We start from the raw sequence: 22276 nt of genomic DNA, 5'->3' as shown, positions 1-22276 counted from the left end.
CTGGCATCATATGTATCTTCTTTACCTTTTTTAAAGAATTCCCCCAAGATAAACTGTAATTTTCAATGACAAGTTGGCGTTTTACTGCCCTACCTTGTTGTTTTCTTAGTTTCGTTTCCTTTTCAATAACTTTTTCTTTGAGTTCTTGAATTTCTGGAGTGGAATTTAAATGACCAGTTTTTGCACGACTTTTGCATTTTCTTTTTTCAACGCCCCCAGGTACCGCTTGAGGTAGAGGTAAAGTTTCTTTCAGTGACACATTTAAAACTGAACATCAAAAGGTGTTAAGACCAGAAGCACTTGGTTGATTTTGAATGTCTAACTCGATGGTACTGAGTTGAGCGTCCGTTGGAATCTGCCTATCCGTTGCTAAAGCTGGTGCAAACTGGCAATCTTCGAAAATATCGGGATTAAAAGGATGAATTTCCGTCTTTTTAAATAATGGAATAGCACTCTTCAAAAAGGCTCGATTAAGAAGGCTTGCTATTTTATATTGTGTGACTGCCTTTCCTCGGTTTTGACGCAGCCATAATTGGATTTCCTGGTCAAAATAGGTGTGAAGAGGATGAAAGAATCCGACATCTAATGGTTGAACGTGATGGGAACAGTGTGCCGGAAAACAAAATACTACAACCCCGTTTTCTTTAGAAAACTGTCTAGAGACAAGGCTTTTATGGCAACTGTGCCCATCTAAAAGTAAAAGAACCTTGTTCTCATTAGATGCTTTTGAATACCTTACAAAGTGCTTTGGCTATTTACAAAATTTCAGTGTTCATCCATCCTTTTTCTTGCACAAAAGCTATGCTACCAACGGCAGCACCATTCATAAGCTCATCATTCATTCTTTGACGAGGATAAATGAGAGCAGGTGGAATATAAGTACCTATGGCATTTAGTGCGCACACTACAGTGACGTGTTGCCCCCTCTCTGCACTGCTGAGTGCCCCAACTTGGTTGCGTCCTTTTGCAGCGTAAACTTTCTGACATTTCTTTTGGACTGTGGTCAAACATGACTCATCCATATTATATATGTTTTCCGGAAGAAAGTTAAACTGCTCTAGAGTATTAGATAGTGCTTGAAAATAGGCTTAAATATTTGGCTTGTTAAAAGCCTGGGCCCTGGCTAATGACTTGCTTTCTGGGCATCGCAAAGATATTTATTTATTTATTTATTTATTTTACAATACAAGCCTTACAAGTAAATGAATACCCATCTACAAGGCAGGAAAGACCTTCAAATACATAAATATAACTTATGCTAACTAAGAAAAATGTATATATAACTTGTTACAAAAATCTTCTAAGCTAACTAAAACTAACTAAAAAATTACATAAAAAGTAATAAGAGGCATAGAAAATAAGTAACAAAAACTATCAAAACCTAATGTGCTGACTATAAGCCTCAATTTTTATTAACGGAAATGGCTATATTATTTACAAAAAATAGCTTAATACAAACTCAGGTTACTTGTGGCTTAGTGTTCAAGTGAGCGACATAAGGCTTCCTTTGTAATATTGAAAATGTCAAAATGAGCATCATTATTGTAAATACTACACATGGTATAAATTGGTGAAAATTTAAGTAGATTTGTTCTAGGAGTAGGGAGATGAAACGTGGTATGATGTCTATTATTAAGACGAGGCACAAAAAAATATAATTTTGACACTAATGGCGGACTATCGATTAGATAATTACGTAATTTATGCAATGTCATAAGAGCAGAAAAGGTTCGTCGAGTTTCTAGGGAACAAATATTAAAACGTTGGAGCAGATCATCATGTGGAAAACCCTGAGGTGGGTAGACATTATCACACTTAAAACATAAGTATTTTAAAAAGCGCCTTTGCACTTGCTCTAGATTGTTAATGTGTACATTATAAGCCGGCGACCATATTACCGAAGCATATTCCAATCGCGATCGTACATTTGCAAAATATAATGTTTTTATGGCATCTGGATTTCTGAAATCCTTAGTGCTTCTATAAATAAATCCATATGGTTTTGACGCTTCTGAGACTACTGTGTCAATATGGTATGAGAAAGACAGTTTGGTATCAAAGTACACTCCCAAGTCTTTAAAAGAATTTGTGCGTATTAATGTAGTCGTATTTAAAGCGTAGTTAAATAATAACGGTTTTAATTTGTTGGTATATGTCATAACATTACATTTAGAAACATTCAACTTTAGACCATTTTCTACACACCAAGCATTTACCAAGTCAAGATTATACTGCAATCTATGACAATCTGCGAGATTTCTTATTTTATTATATAACTTGATATCGTCTGCATAAAGTAAAAAATCGCAATCCAATTTATCACCAATATCGTTAATAAAATAGTTAAACAGTAGCGGTCCAAGCACAGATCCCTGCGGGACACCAGAAACTACATCATAGGAGCTTGACCTTTCGCCGTATAACTCCACGTACTGACTTCTACCACATAGATATGAGCGAAACAATTGAAGAGAGACAGCGGAAAATCCAAAATTACTAAGCTTATCAACAATTAAACTATGATTCAATTGATCGAAAGCCTTGCTAAAATCCAGGTATATAACATCCATCTGTTCCCCATTATCAACTGCCTCAGCAATATTCTGAGTTATAAGCAAAAGGTTTGTGCTCGTAGACCTTCCTTTAAATAATCCGTGCTGTTGGGGAATAATAATATTTTTGGTTAACGGAAAAACTCTATCGTGAATTAAAAATTCAAAAACTTTACAAAAATTGCAAATTATAGATATAGGTCTATAATTACATATATCGGACTTATTACCTTTTTTAAATACAGGACAAACCTTGGAAACTTTCCATAATGCGGGAATAGACCCCGATAAAAGACAGTTGTTAAACAAAACAAGTAAAGGCTTTACAAGTATATGCCTACAGTCCTTAATAATAAATGCAGGAATAAGATCCGGTCCTGTTGTAAATTTAGGTTTTAATTTGTTTAAAGCATTGAGTACTTCGCGTTCTGAAAAACAAGAAATATTTATATTAAGAGAGTTATTTGGGGTATGATGAGAATTAGGGTGTAAATTATTATTTAAAAAAGATCGTTTAAAGTAGTCAGCGAAGGAATTAACTATTTCAAGAGTGCCCTTTCCTATAAAGGGCACAAGTGTCCTTGTAAAACATATCTTTAGGAATATCTCTTGTATTTTTTTTATTCTTTATAAAACTCCAAAATTTGTTAGGATTATTTATGATACTGTTTTCCACATTTGAAACGTATTGATAGTAAGATTTAGATATATCTCTTTTAGATTTATTGCGTAACAATTTAAATGTGTTTATATCATCGGTTCTTCCATATTTTTTAAATTTGTTGTAATGAAAACTCTTAAGCTTTATATCCCTTATAATACTATTTGTGAACCAAGGTAGAAAATTTCTCCTAGGTATATTAGGATATTTTGGTACAGAACTGTCCAATTCCTTTAATATTAAATCATAAAAGACCTTAAACTGATGCTCCACAGAAACCGTAGCTTCCATAAATGACCAATCAGTCTTTGAAAAGGCATCATACAAATTAGGAAAATTAGCTTTTTTAAAGTTAAATGCATTTTGTAGGTTAAAAAGTGTCTTACGCTTAAAATTCATAGAGTGGCAATATTTTAACGAAATATCAAGAGCAGGATGGTGAGTATCTTCGGTTAACAACGGATCCAAAGATTTTTCCACTATGCAATTTTCATTATTGTTTATGACCAAATCAAGAATTCTGTTATTTGAATTTTGTATAGAGTTGCTTTGATTGCAATTAAGAAAAGTTATAAAGTTTTGCAGTATTAAAATATGCTTATCTTGAGAATTGTTACAGTTAACGTAATTAGGTAGATTAAAATCACCCAATATGCAAATATTATTACCAAAAATGCAGTCAAGGGATGTTAGACACTCAAACAGATTTTCCAAAGTTTCAGGAGATACTGGAGAAGGAAGATATACAGCAAAAACTAAAATTGACGAGAAATCTAATACAATCTTAACACCAACAATATCTATACCGGGCTCAAGATCAACACTTTGATTTACATCTATTTTAAAAGCATTAAACTTTTTATTAACGGCTATCAGACAGCCCCCACCTCGTGATTTTCCCGTATTTAGAAAATCTCTATCGGCTCGAAAGACATTGTACACAGCCGCAACCACCTCACCATCAGATATTGACGAATCGAGTCATGTCTCAGTAAGCGCCATTAGATCATACCAACACGCAGAGGTGCTATTTAATAAATCTGCAGTCTTTGTTCTCAAGCCACGTACGTTCTGATAATAGATCAAAAAGCGCTTACTAAGTCCGGTACTCGGTGCAGTATAATAATTTTAGTTGCTCGCAGTAGGCGCCATCAATACGGATATTCGTGGGTTACGTCTTAAAAATCCCCTAACCCACTTCCAACCTGCCCATTTTTGTTTCCCGATTAAAATCATGTTTTATATTATTCCTCTGGGCTACTTCAAATACCATCCGTCGCAAGTCTTTAGAAGTTAGTCCAAAAAATCGTTTTTCCATTTCAATAATATGTTCGGCAATCTTCTCTTCGATGGCTTTAGAGAACGTTGCTTTTCGTCCTCCCAAATATCCTTTAGAACAGTCCCGCTTAGCCAAACGTCTTCTTAAAGTTGTCTTCGGTACATTGAAGATTTTGGCTGCTAACTTAAAGCCCATATTGCTATTTCTTACATTCTCAATAGCCTGCTGCATGTCGTCCTCATCCCACTGTTGCCTTTTTTTGGATGCCATATTTAAACCTAAATAGAAAAAAATATATCTATAGAATAATTAAATTTGTATATTGTTGCCAATGACGGACCCCTGGTCCATCATAGGCTGTTTAGCACAAATCACATAAAAATAAAAAATTCTTTGCCATAACCTCAATTTTTTCCCGGTAGTTAAAACGAAACAGTTTTCGTAAACAGTAGTGAGAAAAACAGTTTCTAGCAAATAATAAAACAAAAGTTATCTAACATTAGGTTAACCTACTTTGTTATATCAGTACTTACCAATTTTAACTTTTCTGTTTATTTTCATAAAATCACTTTATATTTGCACGAGTACATATAAACAACTAAAGAAAAGCTTTAATCAACCTAACCAATGCGACGAAAATGTATTTTGCACGGTAAATTTAAATATTTAACTAGTGGTCCATCATGGGCAGGGATCCATCATAGGCATATTTCCCCTACATGTTCTTTAGTTTGGTTCTCCCACACCATCAAAATGATTCAAATAAAAAATCCATAAGGAAGAAATGGCTGCTCCAGCTTTTCTGGATATAGAGGGATCTTGAATTAGATCTTTGAATCATGATAGCTGTCATTCTTCAAAAAGACAACAGGTTGCCTAAAGGAAGCGCTTTGGCGCTATCTATAAGTCACACGTCAAACCATGAATTAAAGTCAGTGAATCTAAAAAGTAAATGTGTTTAAATAAATCATGTTTCTTTTTCACCTTCATACTTGGACTCAACTAACATTAAAGCTTGAAAACATGAATGGTGTTCGAAGCCAAAAAAGTATTCTAATAAATATATACGAAAAAAAAATTGAATTAATTACACGTAGAGGCTCAAAAAACTATTCCACTAATAGTTTGCTTATTCTACACTAGTTATAGAATATGCTATTTCACAAAACCAGAAAAACTTTTACTCATTTTTTTTGCCTTACCTTATTTCACGTTTATAGCTGAATAAGAAAGAAAAATAGGAAACCGGGTCAAATGGATTATTGCAGATAGTCGGTACGAAAGAGGTACTAGTTGCAACCCAAGTTATTTTAGAACTGTTAGGATCAGAGAAGAGTTGGAGTCATATGTTTCATGTACTCATTCAAATAGAAGGAAAATTAGAAGGAAGAAGGAGTGAGGGAGAAAGATAATGTTGTTGCCGCGAAATATCAAACATTGAACAGGAATAAGAACCACAAAAAAAGTAATTCACACCACGAGATAGGAAAAGTGGTCGGAAATGATCGCAAACATCCATTAATTGATAGCAGAGGAAGAAGCAGGTAGACAAACCATTAATAAAAACAATAAAGAAGTAGTTACTTTGAAACTTTTCTAGATAAAGAAGGTCCTTGTATTAAATCTTGAAGAGAGAAGTCATTTTTGCTCTATTTTGGGCCACAGAAATTGACGAATGAAATTCCTTTTTGTTTCCATTAATTTTTCCTTCAATATTTTTTTTTCAATCAGGTGGTAGACAAATCCTATACGGAAACAATAAAGAAGTAGTTGAATTTCTAATTTTTTTGCATATGGAGGGATAAGAAAGTACAAAGAAAATTGTTAAAACTATCAAGGAGAGCAAAAGCATGAAAATAATGAGACGCAAACTAACAAGTGGGAAAAGAGAAATTGTCAAACTCAAGAACAAGGATAGGAGGATCAATACTGATGTTCATGATTCAAAAACTTTTTAATCTACGCCCGTAGAGTCTTTCAACAAAGTAGAATAATTCAATAACTATACTTTTGCACAAAAAGGGAAATATACCGGACGTATACCAGAAATTTATTAGGTAAATTGGAGGCAAAGCTAGATTTCTATCGGCCATGAGAGCAAGCTAGTTTCCACTCAAAGCGCGGTACAAACGACCACCTACAGTACTTGAGAGCCTTGATAGAAAAAACTATTAGATATAACCGCCTTGTAAAATTGGTATTTGATAACTTTAAAAAAGGTTTTGATACAGTAGAACTAGCAACCATCCTAAAAGCATTACAAGATTGTAGAGTTGATTACCGATATTCTTAAAATATATATGAAAATTCCCCATAACTGTAAATCTACACATTACAACCAACAAGATAAAGATGAAAAGGGAAGATAACATCATGTCGCCAAGTTGGCATGGCAACAAAAAAGAACCTTATCGATGATGAGAGACTCAATCATCAATGCTTCGCGGATGACACCTTATTTTATCAGACAATCTGAAAGGGGCCAAAGACATGCTCCAAGAGCTCCACGTTATCGTACAAGAAATTTGACTGACAATCAATGGTCCCTACTGATCAAGTACAAATTAATAACAACAAAGTAGAATTGGTGTTGTACGAAAAAATTAAGGACATCCATAAAAATGTGTCTCAATTTGCTTGAAATGAAAAGCATTCAAGCAGATGAATTTAGTACAAAAAAACACATGCCTGTGGTAATTTGTCGTCATAGAATCCTGAACTGCTTATCAATATGAACATCACAGAAATCATGGTGACTCATCTACTAGTAAAACGTATCAATTTTATTGATTTCTTTAACAGAAGTAAACTAATATCATTCTCATTAAAAAAAACTCTTAAAAAGTCTCAAAACTTGATTGTGATCATACATGTTTTCTTCTGATATGTGTCAAATATAGAAAATAAAGGAACTATAGGAAGAAAGGTAGATTAGAAAATAGGATATAAAGAAAAAGCAGGATGAAGAGGAAAATGAAGCAATGTTGCATTTTGCTCTCGTTCCATGTTATGTTTTATTTTCTTCTAGACAGTTAAAGGCAATTTCTGCCTTTATTCTGTATCCCCTGCCAGGCTATTAAAGACCTAATTTTGCTTTCTTAACCCTGTTTCTTCAGCTTCAAATATTTAATGTATTTTTTTAATCTTCTTACAGTTAGGTAAGTTTCGTTCTTCCAGGCTCTTAAAGGCTATTTTGCTTTTGTTCCAAATTATTTATTTTTCCTTAAATTGAATCCTTAAATTCCTTAAATAATAGAGAAGTATCCTTCTTTAGAAAGACAGTGTTTTAACATGCTTTAATATAGATCAAAGTAGTTTATGAACTCATGAAACTATAATGATGAACATACAATCTTTTCTCCGATATTTTTTAAAAATCAGCTGGTGGTAGATAAGTTATTTATGGAATAATAAAGAAGTAATTAAGGTAAAATGAAAATCCTGCAGTATCCCTCCACTTATTTTTTAAACATTCAGTTTCTAAAAATTCCCGACATGTTTCGAACACAGTGGTGTCCATCATCAGGGGAAATAGTTCCGAACAAAAAACAAACAGACACAGAAAAAAAACCTAAAAAATTAATATAAGGTTTTAAATTGGTATTAAATAACCCAGCGTTTGATTCCATGTCAAAAAGACCCTCTATTATTATTGATTGAACTATTTCCTCGCTTCTTGCCATTAAGTCCAAGCAAGGCATTGTTTTAATTTAAGACAATACAGGGTGACTCGGATAGGTAGGTAAATAATAAAGGTATGTTAATCTTCAATTTTCAACAATTGACCTAAGTTGTTGTTCTTCTTCTAAATTTTAAAAGCCATTTTGCTTTTGTTGAAGTTTATTTTTCATTTTTTTCTCTTCTTGTCTAAAACTTGACTTTAATCGTGAATGTTTTCTTCTGATATATGTCAAATGAAAGGTCGAAAATAGATTAGAAAGGATGAAAATAAAAAAGATTTAAATATATAAGTTGTTACAAAATGCTTAAAGGATACCTCTCATTTATGTCAATTCAAGTTTAGTATTGGATTACTAATCCAAATCCTGATCCAATATAGCAACTTTTGATGAAAGAAGAGATCCAAGAAGAGTGGAGGTCCAAAAAGTCCTTACCAATACAATCTATTTTTTTAATTCTCAATGCAATTGATATGAGAGCATAAAATAGCTAATTTGTACTAATTAAGACCATTTAGGAATCGAATTTTTACAAAAAAAATTATTTGAAGTCCAAATTTCCAATTGTTGCTGTCCATGTATCAACCCGGCTCTATAAAGTCTTTACCATTTTTTATTAAATAAAAAAATTAAATATAATTGAGAACATCTCTGTAGATCAATGATCTATTGTTCAAACACGATTAATTTATCTATAAATATTTAATACCCTCTATACAAAAAAAAAAACGTATTTATTCTTATACCGCAGCAACTAAACAATATAAAATTCAATGAATTTGCTTACACATCGCATTTGAAGTCAACGTTTTTATTATCAATGGGAGTGGAGCATTACACATTGTTTAAATAATAAAATTCCCCTTGAATTATTTATTGAAGAATTGAATAATATAATAATTGTGCTATAGTCATAGTTCTTAGAAACTCGAAGCATATACAGGGTAGCATCCAAAGATAGATCCTCCAAAGCAAGAAGTCTTAAGCAACATTTAATTCTCTTTCTTTTACTTTCAAAATACAACCCAATTAATTTAAGGTTAATAACCGAATATTTAAATAAACAAATCGATTTGCATAATAATAGTAATTAAGTGCGTCTGTACCGTTCCCATGTAGAAATAAATATTTCACACTTTTACTCTCAAAATTAAAGGATGAAAAATGAAAGTTAATATTTGATCGTAATTTATTGTTTATAACTTCTCAATTGATTGCTACGGAGTTACTTTCTTTGCAATTTTTTTTTCGTAAATTGTTACATAAGCAATTTTATTGTTATGCATTTTTATGTTTATTGATAGACGCAATACCTACAATTACGAACTACGTATGAACAAGAATAAAATTGCTTTCTACGGAAACACTTGTTAATTATAAAGCAGAACCTATTTTACGTAAGATAGTGGGATTAGTCTTTTTTATAGGACGTAATTTATGTTTTTTTTTGCAGAAAAATCAGCCATGAACCAAACGGAAGGTTACATCTATACCCCGGCGTATGTACCGATTGAAAAAAGAATGTCACACTTGTCAGTATCTTCGAAAAATACTGAAACAAGAAGCACGTCTCCTGATTCTGGTATGGAGAATATATCACAGAAGTTTGATTCTTATCAGGAGTTTTTGTACAGGAATCAGCTGAGAAGGAGATTATCATCCACAGGTAAAAAGTAGATCTTAGTGTTTGTTTTGATTGATTGAAATTTTTTTTTAAAGGAATTAAATTTTCAAAAGTTTGTTTTTAAATTATTCATTATAAATTAAATATTTATGTTAAGTTTTAAGCTTTTCTTAGGATACTTCTTGGTGTTTCTCTTATCGAATTCTTTTATCTCGATTTCAGTAAAATCAGTAGTTTCAAAAATTTTGCAACTTATATCATGAAATCACTTTTAGAACGAAATAAGAATTGTGCAAGATCAAGCAATAACACAGAAGTTAAAAAACGATGTCAAGAATATCAAGTTTGAACTCATCAAAAGAAAGAACTATTTAAAAAGATAATTAAAGTAAGTGTATCTATACCTATACATAAAATTGAATAGAAAAGTAACCTCAATAAGATACGGGCTGGGTCATTAAGTTCTGTACTAAAATCATTGTTAATAGGCTCATGGAAAAGGTCCCAATATCCGAACAGCAGGAATTTGGGTCTAACAGATCAACGGTAGACGCAATATTCATATTGCTCCAAATGATATTGAAATGATTTAACATAGCCTTTTTATCTGTTTTGTGAATTTAACCAAGGATTGGTTAAATCCACATAATCCGATAAGGTCCGACTAGATGATCTAATCAAGTTTCTAAACGATCAATATCGATTACCGTTACCAAAGAATTATACAAGAACTGAACAGGAGAAGTAGAACAAGAATCAATGGACTGTCTGAAAAAGTGCGAATCAATGCAAACTGACAGCCTTAGTCCAACCCTGTTCAATAACATTATGGATCAAATAATTTAAAATATTAAAAAAGAGAACGCTGGATACCGGATAGGTAGTCGCACCATTGAAACAATTAATTAATTTTTCCAGGCATTTAGAACTATTATTCAGCTCATTCCAGGCATATTAAAGACATTTTTACATCATTTCTTAGTTTTTTCAGGCATAAAAAGTTTTATTTTTTTTTCAGGCTTTTGCAACCACTTTAACTATACAGGGTGTCATTGAAATGGTGTAAAAAAATTCGGGGGGTGATAGTACTCCTAAAAATTTTAAAAAAAGTTCCTATAACTATAGGGCGGAAAATGCATATTAAGGGAGTTAGGGGCACTGAAAGGGTAAATTTAAAAAACGGTTTTTTGAAATTGTAGGCTTAAAAAACGAGATAAAATTTCGAAAAAAAATCCTCTGCCATAAATTTTGACCCAAAATCAAATGGTGATACTGAAAAATAATTTGGAGAATCGGAAAGGGTAGTTTTTGCAAGGGTAGGGGGTTAATTCGTGAATAACTTTTTTTAGGTTATTTTTTTCGCAACGTGGGTTCATTTTTTAAAAACTACATACTTTTTCCTACAAAAAAGGTACTCTTGTTGCACATCGCCCAGAACGATGGTTTTCGAGAAAATTGAAGGCAAAAAGTTTGCTCTGATGGGTTGCTAACTGGTTAAACAACATAAACCTATGAAAGTTATGGGGTTTCAAAAGTAAACACGTAGTTATTAAATAATTAATTGAAAAATCTAAATTTTATGATTTTTAAAATATCTTATTGCTTTAAAAAACGAAATAAACCAATTACCAAAATTCCTTATTCATAAGTTTATGTTGTTTAACCAGTTAGCAGCCCATCAGAGCAAACTTTTTGCCTTCAATTTTCTCGAAAACCATCGTTCTGGGCGATGTGCAACAAGAGTACCTTTTTTGTAGGAAAAAGTATGTAGTTTTTAAAAAATGAACCCACGTTGCGAAGAAAATAACCTAAAAAAAGTTATTCACGAATTAACCCCCTACCCTTGCAAAAACTACCCTTTCCGATTTTCCAAATTATTTTTCAGTATCACCATTTGATTTTGGGTCAAAATTTATGGCAGAGGATTTTTTTTCGAAATTTTATCTCGTTTTTTAAGCCTACAATTTCAAAAAACCGTTTTTTAAATTTACCCTTTCAGTGCCCCTAACTCCCTTAATATGCATTTTCCACCCTATAGTTATAGGAACTTTTTTTAAAATTTTTAGGGCTACTATCACCCCCCGAATTTTTTTACACCATTTCAATGACACCCTGTATTTTCAGCATTTGAAGCCAATTTCCTAATTGTTTGTCAATTCTTTCTTGTGTATTTGGATTATAATTAATTTTTTATTATTTTTTTGCAAAGGCAGTTTGTCATGTTCATGTTCATCTTCAACTCATTATTCCAGAAACTTAAAGTCATTTTCGTTCTGGCATCTGACTCGTTTTCTCTGGATTCTTGAAATACCTCTTGTGTTCTTGGCCTTTCAAAATTATTTATTCAATTTTCCAGGCATTTGAATCTAGTTCAAGTTTCGTCCTGGCACTTCTTGTATTCCTGGACTTTTATCGTAACTTATAAGTTTTTTTCAGGTATATGAAGTCATTTTTATATTAATTTTCTCATTCGTTTCCAGATATTTACAACCAGTTTATAAGTTTCTTCCTTTTTTTATGTACACGTATCCCCAGGAAAAATTAATAAATGACTTTTAGAATCCAGGAATACAAGCTGTATACGAAGAACCCAGGACAAAATGTCTTGGCTTCATATCCCTGGAAAAAAACTAAGAAGTTACGTTTAAGGGCTTTAAAATAGCTACAAATTCCTTAAGTAAGGTAGAAAATTACTCCAAATATTTAAAACAAATTCAAAAATTAATTGAAGAATGCAGTGACACAAAAAGGAATTATCTATTATTAAATATTCTAATTAGTTTCAAATGCTCGAAAGCAACTTAGAATGACTTCAAGTTCATGAAATAATATAGAAAATGACTTCAAACGGTTGTGAAAAAAAATTAATTGAAGAATCCAGGAACACAAGAAAGAACCCGGCAATTGGCTCTAAATGTTAGAAAGAAACTTAAACTGGTTTTAAATGTCTGAAATAAATATAAAAATGGCCGGGCATTTGAAGCTATTTTGAAGATTTTAAACTTAAAAGTTATACCTTTCCAATGTACTTTTATTTAATTTGAAAAAAGGAACTCAAAACACTTATTGGAGTTTAATAATATTATTGAAAAGAATAAGAATTTTACATTTTATATTAGTATTTCAATTGGAGCCTTTATGTTAAAAAAAACATGTTTTTTTTGCCCTGTTTCGGCTTTATCGAATTTTTTGTCAATAAATCAGCATTCTTTCTATATTTTGACCTATACCTGCCTCTCAATTTGAGAAACAATTTTACTAATGTAATGGTTTTTGTATGTATTCGAATAAACTACCTCAGAACAACATTATCTCTAGAAAATTTAAACAGTAACAGAAAAATAGATAGATATAAATTAATTGAAAATCAGTGATATACTTTTTTTTCACCTATATTCCCCTTTTAGTTTTATATATGGCAAATAATTTTATTAAAATGATGGTTTCATATGTTGTCAAGTGAAAATAAAATATAAAAAAAAAAAATTAAAATTTTCTGGTTTATTTTAAAATAACTAGTATATTTATTAGTATCACTAAGTATGAAAATAATTATTCTAGCAAAATAAAAGCTAATGTATTTTTTCTTGTATTTTTGGACTTTTAACATAAACTCTTAGCTTTCCTAGATGTATGAAATTATTTTTAATTCTCTTTAACTCTATTGATACTACTTTAAGTTTTTTCCTGGAATTTGATGCGAATTTCCAAGTACTTGGGACAACACTTTTATGAGTTCCTAAATCCTTTAACTTATGTTTCATTTTCTTTCAGGCATTTAAACTCAGTTTAAATTTATTCCTGGCATATCTTGTATTTAGGCCAATGAAATCATTTTTGACTTTTTTTGAAATATTTGCGGATTCTTGCGACGATATCTCGATCTTGCGATCGATATATAATCTAGAAACACAAGGAAGGCCTTGTGTTTCTAGATTTTTTATTTACTTTTTGTTAGGCATTTGTAGTCATTTTCTTTGTATATTACTTTAGGAATTTCAAGTCTTTTTAAGTTTCTTTCTGGCATCTGAAGTCAAGACAACTTTTCTGGGTTCTTATGATTTCTCTTGTATTTGTATTTGTATTATCGCAAAAAATATAAGTGAAATAAATACAGATACAAAGTTATAAGACTGCAAAGATTTTTGCAAAAAATTTGAACTCACTTTCATATTGACACTCTTTTTTCTCGCAAAAAACGGTACACATTCTTTCCTCAAAAAAATAAATAATTTGCTTGAACTAAATGTACTGTTTGTTACCACGCATTTTAACTTCTAAATTGCTTGTATTTTTTTTTGATGATCTATTATAAAAAATTTAAGAATTTTAAAATGATGTAGGTACCACACTAAAAGTATTCATTTAAAATACCAAAGTTTGGCGTAAATAAAATATTCATTATTTCTAGACATTTTCGCTAACTATTTGCTTACACATTTACCGATTTCATTTTTTTGGTACTGTTGAATAGAGAATTTTACGCTCCTTACTATGATGTATCACACGATGGGGGTTCCCATTTGACATATTAAAGTAAGGTTAGCTGGAAGTGAGGAGGTGATTGACAGAACTTCAGTAAATGCATAATTAAACGTCCCCCTGTATATCTAATTTGACGTGTTTTTGATTTTTTTTTTTTTTTTTTTTTTTAGGAAAGTTATTAAGGGTGGATCGTTTTGAAATAAAAGCACTGTATATCTTATATAATTATAAGTTATTTAAAGGACCTTCTTATATTTCTGGACTTTACTAAGCTTCTTAGTTTTTTCCAGGCATATGAAGCCATGGCGTTTGTTTCTGGATTTTTGGGATATTTCTTGTCTTTCCGATTATTAAAGTCATATCTTTTTTTTTCAGAGGTATTTAAAGTAATTAATTCCAGGCATTTGAAGCATTTTTTTTTTAAATTTTAAGCTTAAAACATAAGCGTTTTCAATAGCTCTCACAGGAATTTTTTAAACGTCAAATGGTATAAGACTATTTTTATTAACTTTCCTCCATGTACTTTTATTTATTTATCTACTTTATGTTAAAAAAAAACATTTTTTTTTAATAAATATCAATTTTGTAAATAATGAAAAAAATCTTTTTTATTTTGTTTAAGCTTTATTCTGTTCATCTCATTATTGTAAGTATGCAATTTACCCGACATATAAGGAATCATTTTACTAATGTAATGGTTTTCCTGTATAGTTCGATAAATTACGTAAGAAAATACATATATTTTTTACTATTTTATATTAATTTTTTTTCCTTGATCTAATGATTTTTCTAGTTTTCTCGTATGTAATTTAATTTTTTAATAATTACCTTAAGCATCTAAAAATGTAAATTAAATCTCTTTCATTTCCTTAGGAGGCTTAGTACAGAGATTTCTTTAGTTTTAATAATAATAATAATAAAGAAGTTTATTTAGCATAATATAATATACACATTGTGCAAATAATACCACCCTACACTTTTCAAAAACTTTTACCATATCATTAATGTACAGTAGAAATAACAATGGTCCTAAGACAGTTCCTTGAGGTACACCATAATTAACAGAAACACACTGTGATATATTATTTTTAAACATTACACGGACTCTGTTGGACACATACGACTTAAACCAACTCAAAGCATTATCCCCCTAATTCCTAATTGCTGTAGTTTGGTAATTAAAATTTGTCTATTTATCGTTTTGAAGGCTCTCTTAAAATCTAAAAATACCGCTAAAACAAGATTATCACAGTCGATAGCTTTAAGAAAATCATCACAAATATTAACGATTTAGTTTTCATTAAATTTTTTATCCGATCCTTATGAAATCTAAGCACATATTAATTATTTTAAATTACTTCTAAATTTTTTTTTGTGTTATTTTTCTTGAGTAATATTTATATTGAGCAAAAATTTATTAAGTACATATTTAATTTTATTAATATTTTTAACACAAATTTTTATTAAAACTAAACTTAAAAGTTGGAGGAGTTGAAGAACTCCTAATATATGAATTGAAGTTAGAATGTTATAGATAGTAGTAACTAAGACTATTGGCAGTTAATAAAACTTCTGTCATCAGTATTATTATAATTATTATTTTATCAAATCCTTAATATTTTTTGTCATTTTTATTTTATTTTAATTAAATTTTTGTTCAAAAAAGTTTATAATGGCAATTTTTTTAAGTTTACTAAGATCTTTTATGTTAATTTCTAATTTTCGAGAATTCTTGTAATGTAATTTTTGTATATTTTCCATGTAAATATTTTTTTGTTCAATTTTAGAGAATTCATAATTTTCTTTAAATGTTTATTCAGTTAAATTATTGTTTTATCTTTAAAAAATTTGACTTGCATATCTAATCTATCTAAAACTTCTATTCATAATAATTAATTAATTATGAAAATGTATATAGTTATAGGTATATAAATTTTAAGTAAGTATAGTGAACTTCCAAGCCAATCCAATGCCACCTAATCCAATCTAAAAAGCTTTAATTATACAACATCTCAACTATATTTGACACATAAAGACATTTAACCCCTTCATAAAATGTTTTATTAAAATACAACGCATACGGTATTTCTCACACGTACTTCTCACTCTTTGCGGCAAATTGTTTACTACTAGTACGTGACTCTCATTCTTATCATCAATAAAAAATTTCTTCTCACAGCTTCTTGGAATTATTGCGGAAATGCCATTAGGGTGATAGAGCTTATCGCGTGCGCCGTTATTTATACCGGAAAACGGTTCAAATTAAAAATTACGGTAAAAAACCTTTTTGTTTATCATGTGTGTGTGTGTGGGATGTTTGTTTGTTTATTTATAACCGTTGCTAAATATAATTTAAAGATTAATGTTGGGATTTTTTTTAATATTTGACCTTAGCGACCAGGAAAAAATACAATGGATGATAGTGGGGTTAGTTGGGTGATTTGTTGGCAAAGTTTTATGCTTTAGTTCAAGTTTTTTTATGATAGAATCATAGTCCTAGAAAAGTAGCTTTAAAGTGATTAAGGCTTTAGACTTAAGGAATCATAATTTTGAAGTACCATACTTAAAAATAGCCTTATCATAACACATCTGTCCTTACTTGTAACATGAAAGGCACCTTAAAGATTATAAAGTTTCTATAAGTTCCAATCTTTACATAAATGCATTTTGCTTTCAAATTCTAAAAACAAAGATTCCAGAATATATATTTTATAATTCTCTTTCACTATATCTCTTGAGTACTTTTTTTCTGTTACTAAATTATCTTTGCTTATTCTGTCTCTTATTTTTAATTATATTTTTACAATTTATAACATTTTGGTTTTAATCGTTTTTGTGATTTATTTATCTATTCTCGCACGATTAGTTTCTAAATGCACATAATTAGTTCTTTCTTTTAGTTGAAAGTAAAGCAATTATCAGCACCTTGAAATCTGAAAATAATTTAAACAATAATGTGGGTAAAACAATGTTTCACAGGTTCTAAGAGGATTATGAACTAACTATTAAATAAATTTAATAAAGTTTGGAACGATGAAGAGTCAAACTGAAAAATGAATGAACCAAATATCTAAATGTAAAAATAGAGAAGAGAACAAGAAAAATTACACACTTTGTAGAAATATTACTGAGCAAAAAAGTGTACAGATAAATCTATGCCAACGCCTATTATTTTTTCAGAAAAAAATGTTTTGCTCTGTATTTAGCCGGTATACCGCTAATTTTAATTAATTAAAATGATCATCTTTGACATGTTAATCCTCTCTAGTTTTTAGTTTTCCTAAGGCAACGTTTATTGCCTTTAGTCTCTGTTTAAAGTAAGAAAAATCTAATTATATAAAACTGAGCATCGCATCCATTTTAGTTATGCTCTATCTTACTAATTTGAGTATTGCTTATACATAATATGGATTGACAAATCTAGACGAACAAGGGTGGGAACATGACGAACAAAACAAAAAATTAAGCATATATTACATAAACTGTAAAAATAGAGAAGAGAACAATGAAATTTACGAAATTAACTCATGAAAATAAATAAGAGTTGAAAAATGCACTGAAAATGTCAGGTGAGTACAAAGAACGTAAAGTTCCCAAGAAATAGGACAGTTACAAGCGTCATATAGATAAAAGAATGATATTAGACTTCTAGCAAAAATAATAAGATTTATATTAAAAGGAAACACGGAAAAAGATGTTAATAATTACAGCAGAAGTAAAAGATGAAAACAGACAATATGGGTCAAAGAATTATATAATTATTTAAAAGAAGAAACTGGAAATGCATAAAAACATTAGAAAAAAATAAATGACAAAAAGTCCACAAACATTTGGAAACACAACAAAGCAAAGAGAAAACTTCGATGAAAATTACAAAAGGATGAAAGAGAAAAACCCAAAAATCAAATTAATTAAGATATATATCTGCGAACATTGCTATCGTATCCATTTGTTGGTTATGCACTATATTTATAATTTGGATATTGATTTTTCTAAAATTATTTGAGTAATTAAAAATTTATTAAATGGCTTTGTTCAAAGCATTTTATTGCTCTTTCTACTCCTTCATACTCTCCTTTTAATGCTAATTTTGGAAGTTATTAATGAAACGTCTAATAAGTTATAATTAAATTATTAGAATAATATTATAATAATTTCTTATAATATCCATTTTTGTTATGCATTAGATTATTTAAAGTGAACATCCTAACCCGGTCTTTAATTTAACTAAATCATTTTTTTTAAATTTGTAGAATTATTACCAAACATAAAGGGGGTCGAAGTTCACGTATGCTTTTAAAGCCCTAATGAAAAATTACTAATCTTATATAATAATAATAATAATAATAATAATAATAATAATAATAATAATAATAATAATAATAATAATAATGTTTATTTATTTAGCATATTGCTACATACAAGTACAATAATATATATTATAATTTTTTAAAACATATTAACAATATCTTGATAAAAGTAGTAAATATAAAAATTAAAAATAAAAGTAAGTGAATAAATAATAAAAGAGTAAAATACAACGTTAAACTGCTCAAATATTAAAACTAGATCACAGCATAAAGAAACCAGCAGTCTCACTCCGCTCGAAAATGTAAGCGAACTAATAGCATCCTTAGCCATGCCGCAGCCATGTTCTCCGGATGCCGAGCTCACTATTTATCGAACTGTGTTCATAGGTGTATCGCCTAGTTCAGCGCCGTACTTAGTGACTATTTTGATAGCGTTTTTACAAAGCGTAGCGTTTTTTATAAAAACTTTTGTATTAAAAGAGGGGTATGTCAAAAATTATTAATGAAGCAAAATAATTGACTTTGCCAAAGTTTTTAATAGCTGCAAATTTGGCTGTATGGCTTAAATAACATAATTAAGCATCAGTTAAAGTTGCAGCAATGTAATATTTTTTTTTTTTTGGATTTTTAAGGACATTATTTATATTTCTGCCATTTTAACAGTATTGCCATATTTAAAAGAGTTGCAAAATTGTATACTTTTACTTTAGTTGGTACTTAATAATATAACAAAAATTCGCAGATGTTAGAATTGTTGCCAACTATTTGTCTTTATTTATTGGCCTAAGAGTGTCTATTTGTTTTGAAATATTACTTTATTTGTATAATTAGTTATCCTTAAACTACTATGTAGTCAGATGTTAATCTAAAAGCGTTACTATACAGGGTGTTAATTAAGTATGTACCATAAATTATTTAACAGGCTAATTTCCCCCTAACATGATTAAATTTATTAGGTTCAGTGTAATCTCGTACGGGACCTGAAGAAATATTTGTGGCAAAAAAATTGGGGCACCTGAATTTTGTGCCATTTTTAATATCTTATTTGATTTACTCAAATACAAATACAACTTTTTCGTATCTCGCTTATTTTTCGAGAAAAAAAAGTCCACTTAATTGCATATCCCTGGATCACACAAGGAATTTGGGGAAAAGTTTCATTTGGAATTTATTATTAACTAAGCAAGATACGAAAAAAATTTAACAGACAGAAAAGTTTTATTTATATAATCCACAGAACATAATAAAAATTGCACAAAAGTCAGTGGCATATATTTTAGTTGTTGTTAAATTTTAACACCCTGTATATTGAGAACGAAGAATTTCTGGACATATGTTTATATGAACCTTTTGTTTTAAAATTACTCAAAGAATGGTCTCTTAAAGTTATGGTTCATACCTAATTAACTTCCTGCACGTATTCTTCTATATCGTCGTTGTTAGATGTAGAAATGCGATGTTTATTTTTGTTTAAATATTTTGTTAATGTATGAACTTTATTTATATTAAAAAATCAATATTTGTACTATGTAGGTATTTTTATTTTACAAGATAATAACATCTAAAAAAATGTTTAAGTCCGGCTCTAGCCAAGGCAAAAGCCGCGTGGACCGTAGCGAGTGTCAGCGGCATCCCTACTATAAGCAAAAATGCCTCGCCTGCGTTAGTACACATGCACCGAACTCGCTTATTCAAGCCAATGTATTTTTATTGAAGTGCGACTGCTGGTTTCTTTATGCTGTGACTAGATATACCCTCTTAACAACCGTTCAAATTCTCTTATATAACTACATTCCTTAATATTATTTGGTGACTTATTAAATTCGATTAACTATTTATAAAAAATAGAATTCATCATTTCAATAGAATAGCATCTATAATAATAATAATAATAACATGTTTATTTAACATATTTTTTTACATATTTTAATCTTCTCTAGCCAATAGTTTTTCCCTAGAACACACTTATTGCCTAGTGGCATTACCACTTAAATTAAAAAAATAACAACAATACAAAAATGATCGCATCCATTTTGATTATGCATTAATTAAATTTTTTTTAATTATTGTAATCATTAAATAAATTTTAAGTGATTTCTCTTTAAACTATTCTCAATCCTTTCCTGACCCTATATGATCTTTTAGAGCCTTTATGACCCTTTTCATATACAAAATTTAATAAATATACATTTCATATAAAATACAATATAACATAGAAATGGTTATACATTTCCATTTAGTTGCACTGGTATTTTTGCTTCATCCAACTAATGCGAAAACATATCTCAGAAAAATTTACAAAATTATCAGGAAATAGACACAAGAGACTCAGAAATTAAATAGTAACAAGATGAGAAAGAAAAAATAAAAAGCAAAAATTAAAGAGTTATATAATTCCTTTTTCCTAAACTAATAAATGACAATTGCTGATCATTTTAACCACAAAATCACCAGAACCAATAATTCAACAAAATCCATTGACCTCTTCTGAAACCACAATAAAACCCATTAGTAGCAAAAAACCTCAACAGATACGAGGCTAAAATCAAGGGTACTTCGACATTCTTTTAAGAATCTTCAACAAGATTACCAAATGTAGAAATAATAGCACGTAATTTTAGAAGAATGAGCTTTTGTTTTTGTTTTTTAGATAATACTTATATGGGTTACGTGATATAATTATGTGTGAGCAACCGCCGGTATTTGGTTGAGCGGATTTCTCACGTAATTGTCATATCTCTTGCTCTACTTAATCAAACTTAAGGCATCAAAATCGATTCAACCAATTTAAATATAAACTAATGACTCGCTAAATAGACTAATCAGTACAAAATGTTTTAATTACAGTATTACGGAATACGAAAGCGAGTGAAATTGTCCAAAGTAAATAGCAAGTTCGTAAAAAGTGTGAAACACGACCGTGTTATTACGATTTTTAGTATTACGGCCGCGGCTCGCCTTTGAAATTCAGTTGCAAACAGTTGGGACTTAAGTTGTTTACATTGGGATGCAATGGACGTTTTTAATGGTGATGTGTTTATTGGCAAGTTTATAGTCGGTGCTAGCGGCTTTGGTAATAACGACTGAAAAAATAGATAAGTTGAAGATAGAAAATGGTGATTTTCTTATCTGTCTACATCCGTCATCTATTCGTAGATGATTGAACTTACTTTGCTAACGTTGGATTTTTTATCTCTATATTTTATTTGTCCTCTTGAAGGACAAGCTTTTAAAAGGTATTTTTAAAAAAGAACCAGGGGAACCTATATATTACCTTAAATTAATTTAAAAAATAAGGAGCTAATAATGGAGATGGAGATTTTATTAAAGAAATTAATAGGTAAGAATAAAGACTAAAATGGTGGTTCTGAAAAGAAAAAAGAAAGAGACAATCTAGAGTTGACGCATAAAAAACGAAACGAGCGAAAATAATAAAATTCTAAAGAGAAAATTGGAAACAATAATCAAACTATCTTCTGTGTTATCTAGTAGTTAATATTCAAGGTCCAAAATATCGAAATTGAATCAATAATAATTAATAAGAATAATCAGAATTTACAGAAAATCAGAATTATTCAATCAAGAAAATCAATTATTATCCACCTTAAATGACCTTGTTTAGATTAGAGAAAAATTGTTCTTGTTTAGATATGCCAAAAAAGGTGTGATAAGATATTTGATGATA

At 29.9% G+C, this 22276-nt stretch overlaps 1 protein-coding gene across 1 annotated transcript in view; it reads left to right on the top strand.

Annotated features, from left to right (window-relative positions):
* The window catches only part of LOC126738200 (uncharacterized), a 112534-nt gene that overhangs the window by 44346 nt on the left and 45912 nt on the right, over nucleotides 1–22276 (top strand). Inside the window, exon 2 of the mRNA XM_050443409.1 lies at nucleotides 9626–9838. Within this exon, the coding sequence (XP_050299366.1) occupies nucleotides 9637–9838 (202 nt within the window). The 5' untranslated portion in view covers nucleotides 9626–9636. The remainder of the gene's footprint in view (nucleotides 1–9625; nucleotides 9839–22276) is intronic.

Source organism: Anthonomus grandis, chromosome 7 (assembly GCF_022605725.1).
Source record: "Anthonomus grandis grandis chromosome 7, icAntGran1.3, whole genome shotgun sequence".
Taxonomy (NCBI): domain Eukaryota; kingdom Metazoa; phylum Arthropoda; class Insecta; order Coleoptera; family Curculionidae; genus Anthonomus; species Anthonomus grandis.
Note: the sequence above shows the minus strand (reverse complement) of the source record. Positions and strands in the feature narration are given on the sequence as shown.